The sequence below is a fragment of the Callorhinus ursinus genome, unplaced genomic scaffold (genome assembly GCF_003265705.2).
Source record: "Callorhinus ursinus isolate GAN/ISIS: 27379988/994484 unplaced genomic scaffold, GSC_fseal_2.0 scaffold20, whole genome shotgun sequence".
Taxonomy (NCBI): Eukaryota; Metazoa; Chordata; class Mammalia; order Carnivora; family Otariidae; genus Callorhinus; species Callorhinus ursinus.
Genome location: NW_027397082.1, coordinates 16,546,185 through 16,572,028, shown reverse-complemented (window position 1 = coordinate 16,572,028; position 25,844 = coordinate 16,546,185). Strand labels below are relative to the sequence as shown.

Sequence of the window (25,844 nt, the reverse complement as noted above, 5' to 3'; positions counted from 1 at the left end):
TGGCCAAAGTCCCATTCCTAGATGGTCTCAAGCATGCTCATGGCTTAAATTATCCATATGTAAATATCTATATGTAATAATCCATATATAATAATCCATATGTAGTTATCTGTATGTGATCTATATATAGAATACTTCTAAATTTATATCTCAGCTCTAAATTCTGTCCAGTTGATATTTCCATTGGAATGGTTTTTTAAAAAATTTATTTATTCATTTGAGAGAGAGGAAGGGAGAGAGAGAGCATGCACAGGAGTGGGGAGGGACAGAGGGAAAGGAAGAGAGAGAATCTCCAGCAGACTTCCCGCTGAGCAAGAAGCCATTTGTGGGGTTTGATCCCATGACCCTGAGATCATGACCTGAGCCTAAATCAAGAGCTCAAGCCACCCAGGTGCCCCTCCGTTGGAATGTTTTATGTGCATCTCAAATTAAACAAAGTCCAAAACTCTTCGTTTTATGTCCCAGCCAAAGCTACATGTCTATAGTTGTTCTCATGTCAGTTAATGACACTATCATCTACTCAGTTGCTCAAAAGCCAACACTTTAGGATTTATTCTTGATCCTTCTCTTTACCATTCACTTTGAATCCATCAGCAGTTTTGATAATGATTTTTGCACTTACACTAACAACAAAATATGAAGGAGAATTTAAGATACTCTGAGAAAATAAAGCTGATGGAGTTCCTCATTAGTAGACCTGCTGTACCAGAAATGCTAAAGGGAGTCCTTCAACCTGAAGTCAAAAGGCACTAGACAGTAACTCAAAGTCAGAAGAAGAAATTAAAAAAAAAAAACACTAAAAATAAAATGCAACTACATAGTAGATATAAAAGTCAGTATTGTTGTATTTTTTGTTTGTAAGTACTCTTTTTTCCTCTATGATATAAAAGAAAAATGCACCAAACAGTAATTATAAATCTATGTTAATGGACACATAATGCATAAAGATGTAATTTGTGACAATAACAACAGAAAAGGGGAGGAACAGAATTGTACTGGAGTAGAGTTTTATATACTAGTGAAACTAAGTTGGTGCTAATTTGAATTAGTTTGTTATAAAACTAAGATGTCAATTGTAATTCTTATGGTAACCACTAAGAAAACAACTAAAATGTATATAGAAAAGTAAAAGACAAGGGGATCAAAATGGTACTCTGCAAAAAAATCAACTATATATAAAACAAGGCAATAATGGAGGGATTGAGGAACCAGAAAATATGATAGAAAACAAATAACAAAATGGTAAAGTCCCCCCCTTTTTTCCCACTAACAATTACTTTAAATGTAAATGGATTAAACTCTATAGGTAAAAGGCAGAGATAGGCACAATGGATTAAAAAAATGATCCAATGATTTTCTGTCTAGAAGAAATTCACTTTAGATTCAGTGAAACAAATAGCTTGAAAGTGAAAGGATGGAAAGATACCATCTGTGCAAATTGTAATCAAAAGACAGCTGGGGTGGCTATACTAATATCACATAAGCACGTTATTTGCTGATAAGAAGCCAACACTTCATGAAGATATAGCAATTATAAACACATATGCACTAAAATCAGAGCCCCCAAATATATGAAGCAAAACCCAATAGAATTGAAGGAGAAATAGTTCCATAATAGTAATTGGAGATTTCACCATCCCACTTTCAATAATGAATAGAACAAGTATACAGAAGATCAATAAGGAAATAGAGGATTTGAACACTATAAACTAATTAGGCCTAAGAGACATATACAGTACACAGCACTCAATAATAGCAGAATACACATTCTTTGCAATTGCAAATGGAACATTCTCAAGTATAGATCATATATAGGTCATAAAATGAATCCTAATAAATTTTAGAAGATTGAAATCATACAATCATACATACATGTTCTGACCACAAGGTAATGAAACTAGAAATCAGTAACAGAAGGAAAAGTGGAATATTCACAAATAGGTAGAAATTAAATGACACATTTTAAAATAATAGGTCAAAGAAGAAATCACAAAGGATACTAGAAAATACTTTGAAATGAATGAAAGTAAAAACATAACATACCAAAACTTATGAGATACATCTAAACCAGTATTCATAGGGAAACTTATAGCTATAAGCACCTAAAATCAAGGACATTACTACTAACCTTAAGATCATAAGAGAATACTATAACAATTGTATGCTGACAAATTAGATAAACCTAGATGGAATAGAAAAATATTCTATAAACACACAAACTACAAAAACTAACTCAAAGAGTAACAGAAAATCTGAATAAACCTATACTAACTAAATATTGAATCAGAATTAAAAAACCTCCCAACAAAATAAAAAGCCCAAGACCAGAAGTCTTCACTGGTGAATTCTGCCAAATATTCAAAGAAGAATTAATACCAATCCTTCTCAAACTCCTTAAAAAAATAGAAGAGGAGGGAATACTTCCCAACTCATTCTACAAGACCAGCATTACCCTGATACCAAAGCCAGACAAGGACACCCCAAGAGAAGAAAATTACAGGCCCATATCCCTGATGAAAATAGATGCATAAGTCCTCAATAAAATATTAGCAAACCAAATTCAACAGTATGTTAAAAGGATTGTATACTCATACACACACTCCTAGCCATATATTCAAACTTCTGAAAACCAAGATAAAGAGAAAAGCCCAAAGGCAGACATATTACATTAGAAGGAACAAAGATTTAAAAATACATAGTAGACTTCTTCTCAGAAGCTCTGTAAGTCAGAAGAAAATGAACACCCTTAAAGTCAAAAGGATGAGGAAAAGAGAAAAAATCTTCCAATCCAGGGAACCTACCAAACTATCAACAATGAAGGTGAATCAAAGACAATTTCAGACAAAACGTAGAGAATTCAATACAGGCAAACTTGCAATTCAGTTAAAAGAAGTTCTTTAAGTAGAAGATATATGGTATAAGACAGACACTTTAATCCCTACAAAGATGATTTCTTGAAATAGTGAAAATGAAAGGAAATAGAAAATGCTTTCTTCTTACTTTTCATCACTCTAAAAGATAATTATCTAAAGCAAAATGATGGCAGTGTTTTGTGGGTTTGGAGTATTTGTAAAAGTAAAATGTATGGCAACATTAGCACAAATTCCCAAATAGTACAAAATCCCCAAATATTTGGAAATTAAATAACACTTCTAAATAGCCCATGAGTCAAAAAGAATTTACATGGGAAATTAGAAAATATTTTAAATGGAAAGAAAATGAAAAGACAAAATATCAAGATTTGCATAATACTGCTAAAATCATGCTTAGAGACAAATTATAACATTAAATGCTTATATTAGAAAATAAGAAAGGTCTGAAATCAGTGATCTAATCTTATCTAAAATTATCATTAGGTGAGTAGACTGAGCTTAACAAAATGAAGGCATATTAGAATGAACATTTAACTTTGTAGTGCTGGACTTCTTATAACTTAGAATCATCTGGGAGGCTTTTAAAAAATACCATGCCTCGGGGTGGGGCCTGGAAACATTTGTGAAGTTCTTCAGGTGATTCTAAAGTACAGCCAGAGTTAGGAACCACTGATTTAACCGAATGAAAATGATTTATCATGGAAATGGGAGCATAATGAACAAATTTGGTACAGCAGGTTATTCTGTTGGCTTTCTTCTTAAAAAATGATAATTACCCGAATCACAGAATTCAAGTCTTCAATTATGTTTTTGTTGATGAGAATTGCATCAGGATACTCCAGCAATAACTGAAAATTTTCCAGCTCCACTTGTCCTTGTTTAAGGAGAATTTGGATTGTCAAATTCAACTGGAACCTCACTTTCTCTTCCTGCAATCTATATTGAGAAGACTTCAAAGTAAGTAGTTGTAATATACTTATATTTCAAATTTCACCTATTATCTGAGAACATAAAATTCAAACTCAATTTTCAACTGAATTTCAAACTTAAGCTGAAGGAAAACCTGCTGAGATTAATGCAGAACATCTTTTCCTGATGATGAGCTTCCTTGGAGGTCTCTATGATACCTCCTCTTATTGATATGGAATTACACTTGGGCTGCTCAAAGAATGGCATGGACAGAAATGCATTCACAAAGTTTTACTTTATGATTAAGAAAAGATTAATATAATTTTGGTTGTAAGTGGAAAAAAACTGAGATGCTACCAAATAACACATCTTTTAAAGTTCTGACTTTATGTATTAACTTCTGATATTTTATTAACAATGTTTAATCTATATGCTACTTATATCTATTTCTGGCTAAGTCCCATTCCTCCTTAGAGCCTAGATCTAGGGTGATGTATCATGATGAATTTGGGAACACCAGAGAAGCATTTATCAAAGTGGCTGCGAATATGGAAAAAGTGAATCAAGGACTTAGAACAGTATCCCAACCACTCAGCAAAATACAATCTCTCTTAAAGAAAAAGATATTAGCTGGTTAGTTGTCTACATGTGAATTCCTTGGATATCTACCTAATTTTCCAGAGTTTGCTTGTGTGGCTTGAGCCCAAAGGTGCTGACTAGCAGGAACAAATTCTTTGTACTGTATTTATGTGGAAGGAGCAGGTTAAAAAATAGAAAGGTTTTACCAAAACTTGCCTATTTCTAATAAGAGCAATGGAACCTGTAGGTAAGTTCCATTCTGAAGTAAGGTCTTTGGTAACAAAATGCACTTTTTCAAGGAGAATTTATAAAGCCCAGCAAGAGAGACCAGTCTGTGCCACCTGTAAACCAGCGAGTAAGCTTTCTCCCCCCATGACAACACAATCTAACTTAGCCCTAGCTTAGACTCTGTGTAAATGAACATGGATGAAAAGTTGAAATTACACCATGAGTTCATGGAACACTTTTTCAATTTCCTGTTTCAACTTATCATCATCCTCTGTTCTCCTCCGCAGAAAAGCCATCATTTCCATTAAGCCGGCTGCTTTTTGCTTTACCTGAAGGAACCAAACCACAAACATCTTAGAGCATGTAGGGCTTTAGAAATAAAAGCAAACTAATTTTAAAGAACTTTAGAAAACATAGATGTTTCACTTAGTTACAAAGTCTTATTAACAAGCCCATTTTTCTAGATTAATAAAAATTTAAAGCCCTGCCATGATGTTATATAAGACACCTAAAACTTACATGGTACATTCCATGAATATTTTGAAAAATATTAAAGTTGCTTCTCACTAAAAATCAAATATGCAATAAACTGTAATTTTCCTTATATATATATCTTATTTTAAAATTTGTTCTCATCATCTCAGATAAAATGATAAAATCATAGATTCCTCAGCAAAAATATGCCAGTCTGATTTTGTGGCACTGAATTTAGGGAATTATGGGGAGGGGAGGCAGAAGGTGGTCAAGAAACAGCAAAAGGAAGGAATCTTTTCTCAATTAATACATTCTCAAATTGCTACCTTTGCCACATTAAAAAAATAGTCTAGCAAATATAAAGTAGGTTCTAGTGAAATATAATTCTAATCTATGCAAAAAGGGTTGAGGACAACTCCAGACCGCGGCAGAGAGAAAGGAAGTTGTGTCTACGACAGTGCTGCCCAAGAGAAATACAATGTGAGCCATTAATGAGAGCCACATATTTAACTTTCAATTTTGCAGGAACCACATTATAAAATGTGAAATGAAACAGGTGAAATTAATTTCACCAATATATTTTATTTAATACAATATATCCCAAACATCATTTCAACTGTAATGAATATAAAAAAAATTGAGACATTTTCCCTTCCTTTTTCATGCTACTTACAACATGTCTCAATCAGGACTGGCCACATTATTTCAAGTAAACAATAACCACATGTGGCTAGGGGCCACCATTTTGGACAGCATGGGCTTAGAAGTATAGACCTATGCTTAGCCCTCAATGCCATTAAGGTTAATATTATCTCATCATTATTATTACTAATGTTACTAACTACTACCTTAGCAGGAAAACCTAAATAGCATTTCTGGAAGCACTGGTCACTATAAACTATATATTTGATATTAGTACACTAAGTGAAATGAAATTAAATTGAAATGGAATAAAATAAAATGTTATTATATACTTTCTGTTCATTTTCCACTTTTGCTCGTCTGGTCATGCAGAAATGATCCCAGACCGAGGGATCCAAGCCTTCTGGCATGTTACTAATATTGTCCAAGTCATCCATGGCTTTCATTAACTGGACAAAGCCATCCTTATTCAATTTCCCAGATTCTGGTCGCTCTCCAAAAGGCACAATATTGGCGGTATCTGAGTGCATTTTCTGTTTGTGAATCCTGGTATTGCCAAGAAAAACCCATCAACCTTTCACATTCTCACACACAAGAAATCAATGTTAAATTATACAACCCCTAGCATCAGTACAACATTGCATGACACTTTCTTTTGGCAAGTGGAGGCTGGTGGGTGGATTATTCCAAAGAGAAAAGCACCCATTTTGACCTTCTTCCATACTCCCTGGATGCCCAGGCATGACCTTGGCTGGCCTACTGATGTCCCTAACTGTTGTCAGCACTGGCAGCTTTACCTGTACTAAAGTCTCCCTTCTGTGTATTTTAAGCAGGCAAGTAAATGCCCAAGAGGAGTATGGCTATTCCCTGGTTATGTCCCACATATCCTCTGACAGTATCCTTTTTACAAATGAGTAGCCTGGAATATTTCTGATATAAACTGAACTGGAGAAGCACCTTTTAAAATCTACATTAATGGATTAGTTCTGTTTCCCTGGGCTGTGGCTGGGAAGGGAAGAAACGTACAAAGATTTGTACCAGACACTATCTAGATGCTTTACAATGCGCTGTGAAGTTACTATTGCTATCCTCTTTCTCTAGATGAAGAAAGTCTGAGAGAAGCTACTGGTCCAAGACCACAGGTCTGATAGATGGTAGAGTTAGGATTTAAAGCTAATTCTGTTTGACATGAAGGCTTATGCTCTTTCCACTGCTGCCTCCCAATGTGTGGAAGGTGTTGCTTCTTTCTTCACAAGACTTATTATGACTCACTCCTTTAAAAATAGGGAAACCAAGATATGAGGCATGTTCTAGGCTGAATTTCCTGGGTTGTGTGTAACCTGTTAAAAGTGAGAGAATGAGTTTGTATCTCAAATATGTGCCTATACAGTTGTAACAAATTCCATGATTTCTAGCTTACCTTTGATTGAAAATTATGGAAATCTGAGTATGAAAAATTTAGAAATCTGTGAAATGAATTCTAATGCTACTCTCAGTATAAAACCCTGATTATTTTCGAACCATTTTTGATAATGGTTATTTTCAATCATTTATACTGGCATTTTCCAAACTTTGTCTTGAACACAATCATATGAGATGCTCTGACTGGCCAAATAAGTTTGGAAAATACTGGTTACTCTATTTTTTTTTTTTTTTTTTTTTTAGAGAGAGCATGCACGTGCATATGAGTGGGGGGAGGGGAGAGGTAGAGGGAGAGGGAGAAACAGAATCTTTTTTTTTTTATGATTTTATTTACCTGACAGAGAGACAGCTAGAGAGGGAACACAAGCAGGGGGAGTGGGAGAGGAAGAAGCAGACTCCCCCTGAGCAGGGAGCCCGATGTGGGGTTCAATCCCATGACCCTGGGGTCATGACCTGAGCCGAAGGCAGACGCTTAACTACTGAGCCACCGAGGCGCCCCAAGAGAGGGAGTCTTAAGCAGGCTCTACGCTCAGTGCTGAACCTGACTTGGGGCTCAATCACCCGACCCTGAGATCATGACCTGGGCCGAAATCAAGAGTCGGACGCTTAACCGACGGAGCCATCCAGGCACCCCTCTATTTTTTATACCAAAGGCCTAAAACAGGTTCTGAGAAGTTCTTTAATAAACTGTTTAACTTTTTCTTTTAACCCAGGATTTTCCCAAACATATGTTGTTCTGAAAGCCTTTTACGTGTAATTCCAATTCATACAACAAGGGCCTCATATTCGCTAGAACACATCTTGGGAAAAATTATAGATCCGTATACTACCACTATCTTAAGAGGAACTACTTTCATAGGACTATGCTAGCACAATGCTTGCTTAGATACTTAACTTTTTAAATAACGAAATCATTTTTCTTCATTGCTTACCTTAAGATGTAAGAATAATCTAAAAAAAACCCTGAGTTATGATAAAGACACTTGAACATTTTCACATAAAAGATGTTACACTGAATATTTCTATCTAGCTGGGATTGAAAAAGCTGAAATCTAACAACACTCCTCTTCATTTATGACCTTTTTTCCTCAGAAAAATGATAGCAAAGGAGAAACAAACCTTGGTCGGCGCTTAAAAAGTTTGTAGAGTATATCCACCTGATGACTGGGAATTTCAGAAAATTCTTTTCTAAAGCTGCGATCCAGAACCTAAGGACAGAGATATTACTGCTTGATTGCAACTTTTTTCAGAAGCCCTTTTTTTGTTGACAATATTTTTCAAAATATAGGGTTGAATTACTTTGATTTTAAAAATCCATGAAAATTTGGTTTATAAAGTAGACTTATTTGAGGGTGACACTTGCTATGCAAGAATTTCTCAAAGATTTAATTCGAATAGGAAGTACCTCTGTGAATTACAAATGTTATTTCATATAAGGTTCTAGAAATCATTCAGAACTGAAATTTTCACAAAATAATATTTACCAGTAAAATATGCAAGGTATTCTATTTTATTCTGTTCTTTATGTTTTTTCTATCCTATTCTTTTCCTTTATAAAACTACTGGTCATACATATGATCCAATAATTCCTCTACTGGGTATTTACCCAAAGAATATGAAAACACTAATTCAAAAAGATATATGCACCCCTATGTTTACTGCAGCATTATTTACAATAGCCAAAGTTTGGAAGCAACACAAGAGCCCATCAATAGATGGATGGATAAATATTATATATATATTATGGAAGAATGAAATCTTGTCATTTGCAACAACATGGATAGACCTAGAGGGTATAATGTTAGGTGAAGTAGGTTAGTCAGAGAAAGACAAATACCACAAAAATTCACTTATAAATGGAATTTAAGAAACAAAACAGATGAACAAAGAGAAAAAGAGATACACAAAAAACCATACTCTTAACTATAGAGAACAAACTGATGGTTACCACAGGGGAGGTGGAGTGGGGGTATTAGGTGAAATAGGTGATAGGGATAAAGAATACACTTATCATGATCTATACATAATATATAGAACCGAGTAAGATATAGAATTGTTGAATCATTATATTGTACATCTGAAACTAATATAATACTATACATTAATTATACTGGAATTAAATTTAAAAAAATTGTGGTCATAGCCTACTAAATTGATTTCATGACCAACTAGTGGGGACTGCAACTTAAAGTTTGAGAAGCCCTAAGATCTAGGTGATCTCTCTTTTTTTGTACAAGAGAAATTTAAACCAGAGAAGTTACAAAAATTTATTTTACACAGTGGTTATCAGAAATATACAATGGCTCAGAATGAAGTTCACTGATAACTGAGAATTGTAGCAGGAGAAAATCTATGAGGAAATTAAATTATATCCTTTTAAATCTTCCCCAAATCTAAGCAGCAACTCAATTGCATTGGTGAGTGGATAAGACAATAGCTCTCACTTTGTCTTCTGCCAACAAGTTGTCATAGTGTTCCTTGTACACGTCAAGGTCTTCTCTGGCTTTCTGGATGGCCTCTGAAGTCTGGTTCTATAATAACATCAAGAATAGACAATTGAAACTGAGTTTTTTCAGGATAAACAAACATATTGGGGATACTAAAAATAAGAAATTTCCTAGTACAAGATAAATGTATCAGTGAAATATCCATTAGAGATAACATTTACAGCAGAAAGTAAATCAGTTGGAGACTTTGAAAGAAAAAACATCTAATCACCTATTTCTTTTTTTTTTTTTTAAAGATTTTATTTATTTATTTGACAGAAAGAGACACATCGAGAGAGGGAACACAAGCAGGGGGAGTGGGAGAGGGAGAAGCAGGCTTCCCGCTGAGCAGGGAGCCCGATGCGGGGCTGGATCCCAGGACCCTAGGATCATGACCTGAGCTGAAGGCAGACGCTTAATGACTGAGCCACCCAGGCGCCCCTAATCACCTGTTTCAAAGTACAGCCAGCTGTGTGAGTGTGTAAGTGACTGTGGAACAGGGAAGTATGATAATGATGAAATTGCACAAGCTTGGGATTCACATGGGCTTGGCTTCTGAGAGACTGAATATATATAAACAGACAATGCCAGACGACATATACAAATAGAATTCTGACCCACAACCCCTGTAGCAACTAGCCGGGAAACAAAACCATATCCTCAGCAATGATCAGTTCCAGACTGTCATGATTTGATCAGTAACTTTCAGCTTTCCTAATTTTTGCCACCATTTCCAGTTTAGGACCAAACAAAGAAAACTGAATATGCTCCCCAAATTAATCATATAGGTTGCCTGTCTTCTAATTAACTTGCCACTGGCTTCCCAATACCAACAACTTTTTTTTTTACTTTTTTAAGATTTTATTTATTTATTTCAGAGACAGAGAGCAAATGAGCATGAGTGGAGCGGGGGGAAGGGCAGGGGAAGCAGAGGGAGAGGAAGAAGCAAACTCCCAGCTGAGCAGGGAGCCCCATGGGGCTTGATTCCAGGATCCGGGGATCACAACCTGAGCCAAAGGCAGACTGAGCCACCTAGGCACCCCCTTCCCCCATGCCAACAACTTCTAATCAGGGTACACCTGAACCTCTCTTCTTTCCATTATAAAGCTTTCCCATCCACCTGCCTGCCTTTGAGTGTCCACCAAACACAAGTGATGGTGGCTGATCTCTTACTATATCAAGTTCTGAATAAATAGTCCACTTATTCTCATTTGAATGGTCTTCATCTATTTTCACAGTTCTAATTCCTGCTGTTTTACTTTCTGATGGGTAACTCAGGCATGTTTACTAGTGTCTCTGAGATGGTCTCCTCACCTGTGAAAGAAATCCAGTACCTTAAGAAAAAAAAATTAAATGTGCTGATGGAAGAAAAAAAAAAGAAATCCAGTACCTTGCAGCATTGTTATGAGTTAGGCCTGCATTCAGAAGGTGTTTGCATATGCTATTTAATGGACTTTTAGCAAAAACTAAGTTCCTATGTCATATATATGATATATATATGATATTAAATCATTCATTCATAAATGTTAATACCACTAATAAAAGCTGACATCTTTTGAAAATTATTCTGTGACCAGCATTTTGCATTCATTGTGTCTTTAGTGGAACATATCTATTCACACTATTTATTAGAGTTTTCCAGACTATGACAGGTTTTCATTCTATAAGCTACCACATTACTTACATGTTTAGTAAAACTTAGGGTTCCAAATGATCCAGAGAGAACAATATTCACAGAGAAGAGCTTGCAAGTAGCTTAAAAGCTTATACGTCTTGTCCAAGGTCCCACATTGTCACAGCCAGTCGGTGGTTAAAAGTGGGTCCTTTCAACCATGAAGCTATATTGTCTCATTTTATAAACCATATGTCATATGAAAGTCACATGGTTCTTTTGACTAAATGATTGCAGATACAGAATCTCATAACTTCATTAACAGATAAGAGCGGGTGCTTTCAACCTGACCCTGGAGCCAAGTCCCTGACAGGGAGCCAAGGAACACACACAGCTGAAAGGAATGTGAAAGGAGAGAGAGCATGAGCAGGGGGAGGGGGGAAGGGAGAGGGACAAGTAGACCCTGTGCTGAGCTTGGCCCGATGTGAGGCTTGACGTGGGGCTCGATCCCAGGACCCTGGGATCATGACCTGAGCTAAAGGCCCATGCTTAACCGACTGAGCCACCCAGATGCCCCTGAGAGCTTGTTAAACAAGGAGCACGTCTGTCAGAAAATCCTTTTACTCAAGATATCAGATATCATTCTTACTTTCTCCTCCTGCTTCCTTGTAAGGTAGTTGTTTAAGAATGCTTCTCTGGAGCTTATTTCTTCATCCAACAGTAAAGAAAAGACAAGATTATTTATTTTCAATTCCTCCTGTAGAAATATTTAAAAAGGTTGGGAAAATGATCACTACATCTATTTGAGAAAGGGTCATAGACTTGACACTCATCAAGCAGGTTTATGACATACAAATAAGAGAAATTCTTTTTAAGAAAAAGGGAATATAGACTGTGGCACTAACTACTCAGTTATTTTACCTTTTCATCTTTTCACTGTAAGATAAAACATACATAGAGAAAAATACACAAGACCATGTATAGTTTAATGAGTTATTATAAAGGTAAAACACACTTGCGATCACCACACGGTTCAGGAAATAGAACTTTCCCATCCCAGAAGCCCCTTCCATGTGTCCCTTTCACAATCTCAACCCTGGTAATAATTACTTTCCTGACATTCAGAGTAATCACTCTCTTGTGTTTCTTTTTTTTTTTTTTTTAAAGATTTTATTTATTTATTTGAGAGAGAGAATGAGATAGAGAGCACGAGAGGGAAGAGGGTCAGAGCTGAGCAGGGAGCCCGATGCGGTACTCAATCCCGGGACTCCAGGATCATGACCTGAGCCGAAGGCAGTTGGTTAACTGAGCCACCCAGGCGCCCTCTCTTGTGTTTCTTTATGGTTTTATCACCCAGGTATATCTCTCTAGGCACTACAGCATCTCCTGTCCATTTTAAAAATTGTCACATTTTAAAAATCTTATAATCCACAGTTTCCCTTCCACCCCTTTCCTTTCTTCACATTTTCTTATAATTTTTCCTGGTCTGGGTTTTGCTATCTGCATACTTATAGTGCGTTCATCAGTATCCTTCATGTCATGTACTTCCTGAAAAATGGCAGCTGATCAGAGGCTTTGTCAGACACATGTTTGATCCCTTTGGCAATACCGTAAGTGATACTATGTTCTTTGATCGGGACACACATAATATTAGGATATCTGCATTTTTGTGATGTTAGTAATGGTAGACACTCCATGCCCCAACCTGTTAATCTATGGGGAGTTGCAAGATGGTGATAGTCTATTACTATCGTTCCTTTTTCACTTATTAATTAAAATTCTTTTATAAACAGATGCTTCTCCTTATCTGAAATGTAGTTAACTAGTGGTACAATTCATATAGGAAGGTGGAATCAATACTCAGTGCATTCTCTTTATCAGTTTCCACATAATGAATTGGTTGTTATTCTCTGAAGGTGAACAATAGGCATTTTTCTTTTTAAAATATCACAAATTCACAAATTTAAACAACTTTGGTGGGTTTCAGTTAATTTCAATGATTATCATTGTTGAATCTTAAATTATTCCCTTTAGGGGAGCTTTTAAATTTGGCCCCTGAGTCCTTTGGATATTACCTGGTAGTCTTTGACAGTTTCCTCATTATCTTGTATGAAAAGATGTTCTGAGCTTATCTTTTTAAAATAACAGCTTTATTAAGATATATTTCATACAAGTCATTAATTTCATACAAGTCAAGTTCATCCATGTTGTACCATGTATTAGAACCTTCTATTGCCAAATAATATTCCATTATATGGATAAACCATATTTTATTTATCTATATGTAGTTGTTGGACATTTGGATTGTTTCCACTTTGGGGGCATTATGATTAATGCGGCTCTTATGGACTAGTGCTGGGGCATTTATTCCCAGTGTCCCCCAACCCAACCACCATATACACACTCTCTCCCTGCTGGGCCAGTGGTTATGTCCTGTCTGTGGCCAAGACTCCCAAAGAGCAGCCTCTCTCTCAAGGCTACAGGTCTTGCTGGGTCCTGGTAGCAGCTCCCTTCCTTTGCCTCTTTAGCTCTAGTGATGTTACTAGACAGTAACATTCCTGCTACTTCTCTTAGTTTTTCACCATTCCTTGCTGTTTCCCCTTAACCCTGACTATACCTCCATAAAGAGTCCTGGCATTACACCCTCTTAAGTGTAACCCTTTCAGTGTACCATTCCTGTTGGGACCCAGAGGACAGAGACAACCTCCTAGATGTTCCCTTATCTTCTCTCATCTTTTTTGGCTGACCCCCTTGCTTTGGAAGATACATATAAATTTTTGAGATCTTGTATTTCTCAACATATCATTATTTTCCCTTACACTCAACTGATAGTTTGACCAGGTATAGAGTCCCATGTTAGGCATAATTTTTCCTCAGAATTTAAAGGCTTCACTGCCTGGTCTTCTTGCTTCTAGTTACTGTACACGTCACTTACATTCTTTTTTTTTTTTAAGATTTTATTTATTTATTTGAGAGAGAGAATGAGAGAGAGAGAGAGAGCACATGAGAGGGGGAGGGGCAGAGGGAGAAGCAGACTCCCCACTGAGCAGGGAGCCTGATGCAGGATCCCAGGACTCCAGGATCATGACCTGAGCCGAAGGCAAGTCGCTTAACCGACTGAGCCACCCAGGCGCCCCGTGTCATTTATATTCTTACTGCTGAGTCAAATTAAGCCAGATTTTTCATCGGATCTTTTGGGGCAGGTGGATTATTCATTCATTTAACACATAGTATGATCCAGCCCTTTGCTAGTTTCTGGAGATACAGGGATGAATCAGACAGACTTATAGTTTTAGGAGCATTAAAAAGTAATCTCATATAAATTAAAATTCAGTAAAAGAACAGAGCATATACTAGGAGGCTCTAGCCTAGTCTGAGGAACTGGCTTGTAAGCTGGGACCTGACATATGTAGCTGAGTAGATAGGGGCCAGGAGGCAGAGCTGGGAGGAAGGGGCACCGAGGTGAGCTCAAGGCACCAGAGCAGGAAGCATGGCAGTGAGCGGGAGGGTGGCAGAGGTGAGGCTGGAGCAGGAACCAGGCCAGCACAAGCAGGACCATGGTGCCAGAAAGGGTGTTGGTCTTTTTTCTAAGAACAGAGGCCCCTGAGGCTCCTTAAAAAGAAAAGGCCTTGTAAATAAAGCTTCTACTTACCTGGTTGACAACCATCTCTGCCTTCACTCTCCTTTCAAAGAGTCTTTTCAAATGTTCATCAAAATTCTGTGTGCTTTCTTGAATGGAGTTTTGAAGTTTCTTCATTTCTGCTTCTAATGACTGGAAGGAAGTCGATAACAAAGTTAACGTCTAGGAGCATCAAATGCTCCAAGGAAGGGGTGTTCACATTGTGCTGTAAGGGAGGGGCGCAGGGGGAGGACAGACCTTGTGAAGTGTCCTGGGCCCTCCACCCTCTTCAACCAGAGATGTTCCACCTGGATCTGTTTAATATATTGTGAGTCTGAGATTTTTGCTTTAAAGAGATTACATTGGGAAAAAAAAAAGGAAATAACTGATCATGGCTAATGGTGCAGGCAGAGATAGGCCTAGTAAGACAAATCTCAGCAAATCTTTCTGGGAAATTCTGACTCTCTCTCTATAAGACAGAAATTTCCAGGTATACAATCTGGCCCTAAAAAATCTTGATTTTTTTTTTTTTTAAGCCATGATATATCTTCATGGAATTTTTTAGATTTTAAGGAAATAAAGACTAAGTATATAGATATAGAGGTAGAGACAGAGATAGAAATATAGATAGATATAGACAGTTGGAGATATAACATATATAATTATACTCTCTTTTGTTTTCTGTATTTGTTGTCTCTCCAACAATTATGTAGCTGAGTAGCTACAACAGGGGGAAAATGTCCCACCTACCCTCTCTCCCCCTACTTTTTTGAAATTCTATAAGGACTTAGAGCTAAACACACAGTAGGTAAGTAGAAAGCTATAAATTTATATTTATTTTTTAAAAGATTCATTTGAGAGAGAGAGTGTGTGTGCACACAACCATGCACATGAGTGGGGAAGGGCAGAGGGAGAGAATCTCAAGCAGATGCCTTGCTGTTCACAGGGCCTGATGAGGGCTCAATCTCACAACCCATGAGATCATGACCTGAGCTGAAACCAAGAGTCGCATGCTTAACTGACTGAGCCAGAGCCCCTATAAATTTTTATTTTTAAAGAAGTATCAGCAGATCAATCCTAGATATACCATTACAAATAATTTTTATCTTTAAAAGTTTTTGTAACTTTAAGATTTTGATATAACTTTAAATTTACAGAAAAGTTATAAGAATAGTACAAAGAATTCCCATATACTTTTTTTTTTAAGATTTTATTTATTTATTTGACAGAGAGAGACACAGCAAGAGACGGAACACAGCAGGGGGAGTGGGAGAGGGAGAAGCAGGCTTCCTGCAGAGCAGGGAGCCCCATGCGGGGCTCGATCCCAGGACCCTGGGATCATGACCTGAGCCAAAGGCAGATGCTTAACAATGGAGCCACCCAGGTGCCCCAGAATTCCCATATACTTTTTATCATATTAATCTATTGCTAATGTTCTGCCCCATTTGATTTATTACTAGCTCAATCTCTTCTCTTTCTCTCTCCTTAGCTCTATCTTTTTCATGATCATTTGATAATAAACTGCAGACACTCAAATATAGGTGAGTCATTTTGTAGACTGTCACTGAGTTTAGCTCTGTCTGATGTTTTCTCATGCTTAAAACAGGTGGTACATTACTAACAGGAACACCACATGAATCATGTTGTACCCTTCTCAGCGTACCACATGAAGAGATGTGATGTGGGTTTGTTTCATCATTGGTGATGTTAATTGTGATCACTTGGTTAAGTAGTGTCTGCCAGTTTCTTTATTGTACAGTTACTGTTTTTCCATTTGTAATTAATTAATTTGTGGGAAGATACTTAAAAACCATGTAAAAATCTTGTTCCTCATCAAACTTTCATCCACCAGTTTTAGCATCCATTGATAATCCTTAGTTGAATAAATTGATGGTAATAATAGAATTATTATTTTAAATTTACTTTAAAAAGCTAAGTTATGGGGTACCTGGGTGGCTTAGTTGGTTAAGTGTCCAGCTCCTTTTTAAAAAAAATTTATTTATTTTTATTGTTTTGTCCAATTAGCCAACATTTGTACATCATTAAAGTGTCCAGCTCTTGATTTTGGCTCAGGTCATGATCTCAGGGTCATGAGACAGCCCTGCATCGGGCTCCGTGCTGGGTATGGAGCCTGCTTAAGATTCTCTTTCTCCTTTTCCCTTTGCCCCTCCCCGACCCCTCTTGCACAGGAGTGTGTGTATGCATGTGTGTGTGCTCTCTCTCTCTCTCTCTCTTAAGTTAAAGAAAAAGCCAAGTTCTGTCTATGCTGGTTTAATGAAGAGAGAGACTAATTCTGGGAAGGTGATGAAGAGAGTTTAGCAAAATGTAGAGGCACTTGACACAAGGAGAAACACCACCCAAATAAACCTAATTAAGCAATGATGAAATACTAAAATAAAACAAATACAGGAAAAGCACACTTCAGGGTCAGTTTGCTTGCCATTGTTTATGACACAATCTCATAGAAATGGAAAAAAATCCCATGGACTGTGGGCCCAGTAGTTGTGTATCAAAGCCATGTGTTCCTGGACAATGGAAGCACCATCACCTGGCAAATGACCAAAGGCTCAGCCTGCTGGGATCAGATTGTCCAAGGGTCTGAAGCCCACCCTTCTCTCCAGTCTGAAAGGAACTCTTTTAGTGTTAGAACAGCCTTTTGCTCTGTGCTTCAAATGTCCCACATTCTTCTCACTGCAGGCCCTTCTCATATGCTTTTCTATCTGTCTGATCTCCATTCCCTGCTCTTCAACCTGTCATTTTTCTCATTCTTCCAACTTGAGCATAAAAGCCACTTTCTCAAGTAAGCCTGCCTTGGGTCCTGTCTTAGGCACTACCTTGAGTCTTAGAAGCAAAGCCTGGAACAGGATTCCAGTGTATGCAATTTTTGGAGGGAGTGCTTTTTCAGAGACACTTGTAAAATGGGGAAGGGAAGCAGGGAGGGAAGGGGCAGGAGCTGAGCAACAATGTGCTCTTAGGTGGCCCAGTCTTCTCCTGATTCCCAGGGTATAAGGGTAATGGAGAGGCTCTGCTGAGCTGTCCCAATTTGGGCCAACTGGGCGGGACTTTTGTATCCCCATCTCATCAGTCAGTCACAGGCTTTTCTGGATAGGGGCAGTGGTATAGCCTTGTATGCTGTAACAAGGGATGCCCCCTTGATGAGCCAAGGACAAGGCACCAAAGGTCTCAGGTATGAGACATGCACAGCCATAAGGGGATGGGCATGCCAGCCTGAAAAGGGGACCTAGTGAGTACCTGTGGCCCCAATCTACGTCAGTGTCTCTGTGTTTACTGTCATAAGTGACACCTGAACTTGTCCATCCTGATTCGTCATACTGCAGTTAAATAACTACTCTGTGAATGTCCAGTTAATGTGTAACTCCTCCCCCCCAAGGCAGTGAACACCGGGAGGGGCCAGGGCTGTGTCTGTCTATTCAGCAAGTGTTCCTTGGGACCCGACACAGTGACCAGCACATAGTGGGAACCAAAGGAATATTTGTTAAAGAATTGGGTGTCACTTTTCCTCAAACATTCCTGGGAAAATCTAATTTTAACCAAAACTGTATCAGATGCTGCAAAATGAGAAGCAGGGGAGATGAAAGGTGGGAGACTAAATAGGAGGGTAAGGATGAACAATGCAGAATCCATCAGACCAAGAATTTCTCCCAGCCCCGGACAAAAACATGGCCTGCAATTTAAGAAGGTATTGTTGTAGTTGACCAGACTAGGCTCTTAAGGGTGAAGGTGGTAGCCTTTCATCTGCAGAATACCAGGCCCTAGGAGAGTGCCTGGCACATAATAGCTGTCAATAAATTTATCTATTCATTCAGGAAATATTTATTGAGTGCTTATTACGGGTCAAGCACAGTTCTCAAAACGTGGAATATAGTAATGAACAAAACAGACCAAATCTCTTCCCTCATGTTACATTCTATTAGAGGATTCAGGTAACGTGTAAACAAGTATGGATGATGTAGGCCAGGTGGGGATGAGCACTCTGGAGAACAACGAAGCGGAGGGGGGGCGGATAGAGAGGGGCTGGTGGGGAGGGAGTTTGCCATGTTATGTAGGAAGATGAGATGACAACCGAGTAGAGATCCAAAAGAGGTGAGGCAGCAAGCCGTATGGCTAAATAGGGTGAAAGCACCCCCGGTAACAGCCACAGCATGTCAAGGGCCCATGGCAAGAATGAGCTGTGGGTGCTGGCGTCAAGAGTGTGCTGGGTATCTTTGAGGAACACCAAGGAGGTTCCGGGAGAGTGGTGGGAGGTAAAATGGGAGGGGTACAGATCAGGGGACCAGGAGGGCAGAGAAACCAATGCCATAAATCAGGTAAGAGATGCTTGTGTTTGGAGTAGGGTGGGAGTTGTTGCAGTGCCCAAAGAGAAGCTTCTGGAAAATCATAACAAAGGGACTGGAGGTGCAGTCTCAGGCAGTGCTGCTTCTGGGGAGAGTGAGGCAGCGTGGAAGAGGGAGGGGCCTCTTGGAGACTTGGGTGAAAGGAAAGAAGAAAGGAAGAAGTGAAGATTAAGGGTCCTGCAGAAACAAAAGAAAATCATGAAATCAGAAGACGCACTGGCCTCTTCCCCCTGAAATAAGAACAGCGCTGCATGAAGAACTTTATATCAAGTTGATAATGTTATCCACACAGAAGGGGAAAAAAGGATTAGTCCCAATAAATTCTGAATATAATGTGCAGGTAGTCTGCCCTCCATGAGATATATCCTAAGAACAAAAAGAGGTGCAAGGAAATCTTAAAACCTACCAAGAAGTTTTGCTTTTGGTAGAGACATTATATGTATATTGTAGGACTGAGCAAATGAATAAATATACTTATATTTGGGGAACTAGAGCTTGCCCTGAGAAAGGAGATCTACATGCTAAATTAGAGAAAGAGAGAAGAACCTTAGGGTATGTTGAATTGGAATTGGATAAATATCAGATATTAAACTGATAAGAACAGTATACACACACACACACACACATATATAATTCAGGAGAAAAATACAAAATACAAAAAACTGTGGCAATATTAAAAGCTGGTGGGTTAAGGTATATGGTACAGGTATACTAGATATACAGAACATGCATGCACTATTGACACAGGTATATGGTATATAGACTGTACTTCTCATGCAACGTTTCTGTACATTTGAATAATCCTAAAATAAAAATTGGCAAAAAATAATCTAGTATTGGGAAAATTGGTAGAGACATACAATGAAATAAGATTTGCCATGACTTGATAATTGTTGAAGCTGGATGAGGGGGGTCATTATACTATTTCTCTATGTTTTCATATGTTTGACATTTTCCATAATATAAAGGTTTTCCCAATAGACTGAGAAAAGAGAAATTGGAGACAGTGAAGACAGATTTTTCTAGGGGTTTTCTGAGGAGATACTGGGCAGTGGATTGAGAGGAAAGTTGGGTCCAGGGACTTTTTTTACCCTTTTAACTTACTTTGAAATAAATTCAGACTAACTCAAAAGTCATAAGGATAGTAGAAAGAATTCCAGAATCCTCTTCAAAGGAGTCTCTTTTTCTTTCTTATTCTCTTTTCTATACAATGAGAGATGTATCCAATGTATAATATTACAACATATGTCTATGTTGGAGGGAAAAACTGATGTGAGAAAAAGGGGCAAATTGCCCGAATGGTAAGATGGGATGGGATCAGGTGCACAAGTGGAGGACCAGCCTTGGGCAGGTGCAAGGTCATTTCATCCCTAAGAAAGAGAAAGGGAGAGTCTATGGATTCTGTGCAGGTGGGAGGTAGATGTGGGAGTGGAAGAGTAAGGAAAATCTCTTCTAGTTGCTTCTCCCCTCCCAGTGAAATAGAAAATGAGGCGAGTGAGCCAAGGGGGTCAGGTGTTGGAAGTTTGGAGACAGAGGAGAATGTGGGACGTGCTCCTCTAGGATCTTGCTACTTAAAGCGTTCTCCTCTGACCAGCAGCAAGCCACACCACCAGGCTGCTTGTTAGAAATCTCAGGATGCTTCCATTTCCTCAAAATGACAGAATCAAATAAAATATTCTTGACAAGATCCTCAGGTGGTATGGAGTCAGCTAGGGGTGGGGAAATGGAATAGCATCACCGAACAGCTCTGAAGACCCAATAAAGAGTAAGGTCATTGGAGGGAAATCAGTTAGTATTTTTTTCTTTACCCACATCGTGGTGTGTAGTGCAGGTGCAGAGAAGGCTGAGTACTGGCTTTAGCCATGGCTGGCTTTTACCCGCTGAATTTGACCAAGGAGCAGGGAGGTGAGGGTGTTGGCAGCAGACTATTTCACAATATGAGATCATGAAATAAATGCTGCCACCTTAGGCATCTATACTCCCTAACTGCTTGAAATTTTCACTGCATTCAAGACTGCTCATTTTGGCTTTTTGGGAAATACTATCTTAGGATGAAATGTGAGGGCACTGTTAGAGGACTGCTGTGAATAAAAATGGGAACAGGTTATCAATAGGTCCAAAGAAGTTGCTCATGAGATACAGCCACTATAAAGCTGACAAACTGCCCTGCCTCAAATAATGCCATGATTTTACCTTCTTCATAGTGGAATAGATACTTTTTAAAAAGATTTTATTTATTTATTCAACAGATAGATAGCACAAGTAGGCAGAGTGGCAGGCAGAGGGAGAGGGAGAAGCAGGCTCTCCGCTGAGCAGGGAGCCGGACGTGGAGTTTGATCCCAGGATCCCAGGATCATGACCTGAGCTGAAGGCAGCTGCTTAACTGACTGAGCCACCCAGGCGCCCCCGGAATAGATACTTTTTATTTGGTTGTACACCATCCATTTTTATATCTCTATTATAATTGTAAACAATTTTCTTTTTTCTTTTTTTCAAATTAACATATAATGTATTATTTGTTTCAGGGGCACAGGTCTGTGAACTGTAAGCAATTTTAATGTGGGAATGTTTCTTTGAGATGCAAGGAGATATCAGTGGGAGAACTGCTTTGCAAATATCTCAAGTTAGAACTGTAAAGTATGTGCTGCTGATTGTGTCATTCTTCTGTCAGATCCTTTTCTTGAGGTTGAGAGGAAATCAAGCAAGAGTTATGACTGAACTCAAACAGATGTGGAAGATACAGAGCAGTGCCTAGAACATACTCTCATAGATGTTCATTAAACATTTGAAGAAAGAATGGAGGACCAAATGAACTTTAACAATCTGGGAAATATTGAAATCAACAAGAACTTTAAAAAAAATTGCAATACATTCTTTTTGTTTTAAATTGTGTTAACTCTTCAAATTTATCTCTACCCACTTCCCCAAATTCTCTTGAGAATTTAAGCTGAAACAGTATCCTTAAGCTACTAACAACTACTGAGAGAATAAAGAACACTTAATTTGAAAACATACTGGAACAAAACCATGGTAGGGTATATTAATTCTTTGCTCTTCTGACCTTTCTATACTTATCTCTTTCTTCATTTAACTCTTTGACTTTCTTCTCATAGTCTTTGAATTGTTTCCTCTCCTCTTCAGACCATAGAGCATCAGGTTTTACCATGAAAGCAGGTTGAGGAATCACCTGAAGATAAAAAGGAAAGCATACACCATGGCTCAAACATAAATATAGCAGTACAGTAAAAGATCAGAATTGTCATTACAGTTAAAAAAAAAAAAGAGCCCTTTCAAGGGATATAGTTCTTCACATTGGCAAGACAATGGCCTGACCCTTTGAAGAAAGTACATGAAAAAAGTTACAACTGCTTTTCTGTGAACATAAGCGAGAGTGGGCAATTTGGGACATATAGAGACTCTTAGGTGACAGGTTCAGAGATGTATGTCGATATCTTCATAGCTAGAACTACACCTGGGCTCCAGGGACACCTAAGGCACATATCAAAGGGAATGTTTCATGTTATATCCAGAGAATTACAGATGCAACATTATCATTGCTTTCTATCCAGACCAAAACCTCTACGTTTGCTTGTTTTTGTTCTTTTGTTTGCTTTATGTAAGATGCGGAGGCAAGTCTGCAGTTTCAAATTTCTTATTTGCCTAATGTGGTATATTTATGAGGTACTGGGAGGTTATATATTTGTTGCTGTAGAATTTCTAAAATTCAGGTCAGTATAGACAAAAACGATCAAATTTGAGTAGCTCTCTCTACCCCATTCCATCTTCCATAAGAATGTCCAGAAATCTCACCATTCTCAAAATATCTTCCTTCTTGACTTCCAGAACTCCTCCCATCATGTCCATCAGGCCTCGGTGCCTTGTGTCAGGGCCCTGGAAAAGAGCCAGGGTCAGGGAGGGTAGCTAAGACAAAGACCTGGCCCTCTGGTAGGACCAGAGTCAGCCTCCCACCCCATGTTAGAATGACGGCATTTAGAATTGGGGAGGGTGGCGAGTGGCATGAAGGGAAGAGGAGAAGGAGGCCCCTGAGATTCCAGGGACCTCTGACCATGACAAATGCCCTGATGTGTTTCTATAGTGGAGTAAAATACAAGACTATTCAATCAAATTAGGAACAAATATACCTAGGAAAGAGGGTCTTAGGAACGTTTGAGCAAAACTGCATACCCGTGTCAAAAGCCATCGCTCCATTTCACGGGCTGCGGTCAATTCTGCTTTGGCTTTCAGCCATGGATTAAGCATTTTCTGAGCTGTAATCTGAAAGAGAAAATGTAGTTTCCTGCTGTTGTTCTTACACAATTTACACCAAACCTTCCTTCCACACACCAGGGAGGAGGTTAGAAGTTATCGAGAGGATAAAGGAACCAACCAGATTTCACAATCAATTTCCTATCTTGGGACAAAGATGAGATCTAGAATGAGAGGGCTGGGAAAATTGATCGTTACTTCTCTATTAGCTCTCAAAGCTCTTCTCCATCACTAAAGAGATTATAATAGGGATCTGATTTAGACAAGGGGTTCAAAGGAATGTCATCTAGCCAAATCCTGTAGGATGGGGCTCCTGCGAGGTCAATAGCTTGGAGCATTCAAGGAATTGTGGGAACGAGAGTGTGGCTGGCCCAGAGCAAGGTAGGCAGTCACAAAGGGGCTTGTTATCAGAGGTGAAATGAGCAGCCACCGCAGGTTTTAAGCAAGGGAAAGACATCATAAGTTGGCTTGTAACAGGATCACTCTCCTGATGTAGAAGGGCTTAGAGAAGAAGCAAGTGTGGTGAGGTTAATTATGCACATACAAAGACTGCCCCCAGCAGGATCTTGGTGAGAGCCGCAGAGTGAGGTCCTTGCTATCACAGTGCTCCAGAGACTTAGGTTACAGGCAGGAGACAGGTTCTGGAAGAAATAATTTCCTTAAACAAGTACAGTAGACTGTAGAGATGAAGATGTACTCTGAAGGAAAAGGGTTTGCGTTCAGACCCCAAATCTGTCACTTACTAGCTTTCTAACAGTGGTCAAGCTACTTAACCTCTCTGTGCCTTAGTTTCCTCATCTGTAATATAGAGGTAATATTAGTACCTACCTTGTAAGGTCTTATAATGATAAATTAGTTTCCATCTATCTAGGGCACTTAGAACAGTACCTGGCTTTTAACAGGGACTATATAAGTGTTTGCTGTTATTTCTAAGTAACACTATTACTTTTTGTCCCAAAGCAATCAAGCTGGTTTCATATGAGCAAGGTTGTTTTTTTTTTTTTTGTTTTTTTTTTAGTATTTTAAATTTGGTTATATTTTAATGATTTTCTTTAAGCATTTACTTGTAACCACCTCTGGCCAAACACCTTTTAAGAAGACTGATCAGTGGGGCGCCTGGGTGGTTCAGTTGGTTAAGCATCCGACTCTTGATTTCTGCTCAGGTCATGATCTCAGGGTGGTGAGATCGAGCCCCATGTTGGTCCCTGGACTTGTCGTGGAGTCTTCTTAAGATTCTCTCTCTCCCTCTCCCTCTGCTTCTCCCTCTGCATGGCCCCCGGCCCCCATGCCTCACTCTCTCTTAAAAAAAAAAAAAAGGCTGACCACTGAGTCCCCTTTCTCTGGGATCCATACTGTCTTAATGACCCAGATAATTACTGGAGCTTCATCGGGCTCTCTTCCACAATGTGACCCAACCCTCTTTGATACAGGCGCTGGACCCAAGCTGGGTCAATGAAACTCTTCCTAGTCAAATGTGGAATTAGGACTAAGAGGTTCTAGTGTGGACCAGCTGTCTGCTTGAGTGAGGAGAAATAAAGTAGAAACTGCTAGAGGAAGGTGAAATGCAGACAAAGGTGAGCTAAGAGATAAAGAAAGTGGACTTCTTGACTCCCCATGAGATTTCAGTCTTTGGTCCCTGCTTCTTTCTAGGCTTGACATCCAAATCTTCCCTAGATTCCAGAGGATTCCAAAAGAAAATTCTCATTATTGCTGAGGCAATGTCAACTGTTTTTGTTTCTTGTGACCAAGAATACCACCTGATACAGTCACTTCCAGTACTGCACACAAGGAGATGAATAAGTAAGAATGTGGGAAAATGTCCTGAAAGAAAAGGGAAGGGATAACACAGCTAGCCAGTACCTCTTTGTTTTCCACAATGAGGGTTCTCTCTGGCTTCTCACAATTATCAAATTCTGGTTGCCAGACCACTTCTTCCAAGTCCAGATCTAAAATAATTTCTTTAATTCTTACATTTCTTTCCTTCACACGTGCAACTTCAAACTCTTTTTGTTTATATGCAGCATCAAACTCATTGTTGAAAGCAGTTTTTACCTTGTAAATGACATCCTGAAATATCAATGTAATACTGAGAATACATCACATGTTATAGATCATTACTAGTAACATGGTCTCACGGTTTTACTTTCCTTCCACAATCATTTTATGAATTATCAGGAAGTTAATCTTTCTAAAATACAGTTTATATTAAGTCATTTCTTTGTTCAGTAATCCACAGTGGCATCCTACCATGGGTAGGATTAAGGCAATAGCATAACTGTTATATCACAATCTACTTCCTGAAATGGAAACCGTAACTCAGTATGCAGGTATGTTGATAAATGCTGAAGTAGATGATGGATACTTGGAGACTCTTTGGGC

The 25,844-nt window shown here is 38.6% G+C and overlaps 1 protein-coding gene across 1 annotated transcript in view; it reads right to left on the bottom strand.

Annotated features, from left to right (window-relative positions):
- CFAP43 (cilia and flagella associated protein 43) overlaps positions 1-25,844 on the bottom strand; it is a 107,135-nt gene that overhangs the window by 5,025 nt on the left and 76,266 nt on the right. Inside the window, exons 23-33 of the mRNA XM_073904229.1 lie at positions 25,326-25,532; positions 23,385-23,474; positions 23,010-23,090; positions 22,261-22,386; positions 14,878-14,997; positions 11,875-11,982; positions 9,572-9,658; positions 8,247-8,335; positions 6,038-6,251; positions 4,806-4,918; positions 3,650-3,809 (exon numbers count right to left, since the gene is read on the bottom strand). Of these exons, the coding sequence (XP_073760330.1) occupies positions 3,650-3,809; positions 4,806-4,918; positions 6,038-6,251; positions 8,247-8,335; positions 9,572-9,658; positions 11,875-11,982; positions 14,878-14,997; positions 22,261-22,386; positions 23,010-23,090; positions 23,385-23,474; positions 25,326-25,532 (1,395 nt within the window). The remainder of the gene's footprint in view (positions 1-3,649; positions 3,810-4,805; positions 4,919-6,037; positions 6,252-8,246; positions 8,336-9,571; positions 9,659-11,874; positions 11,983-14,877; positions 14,998-22,260; positions 22,387-23,009; positions 23,091-23,384; positions 23,475-25,325; positions 25,533-25,844) is intronic.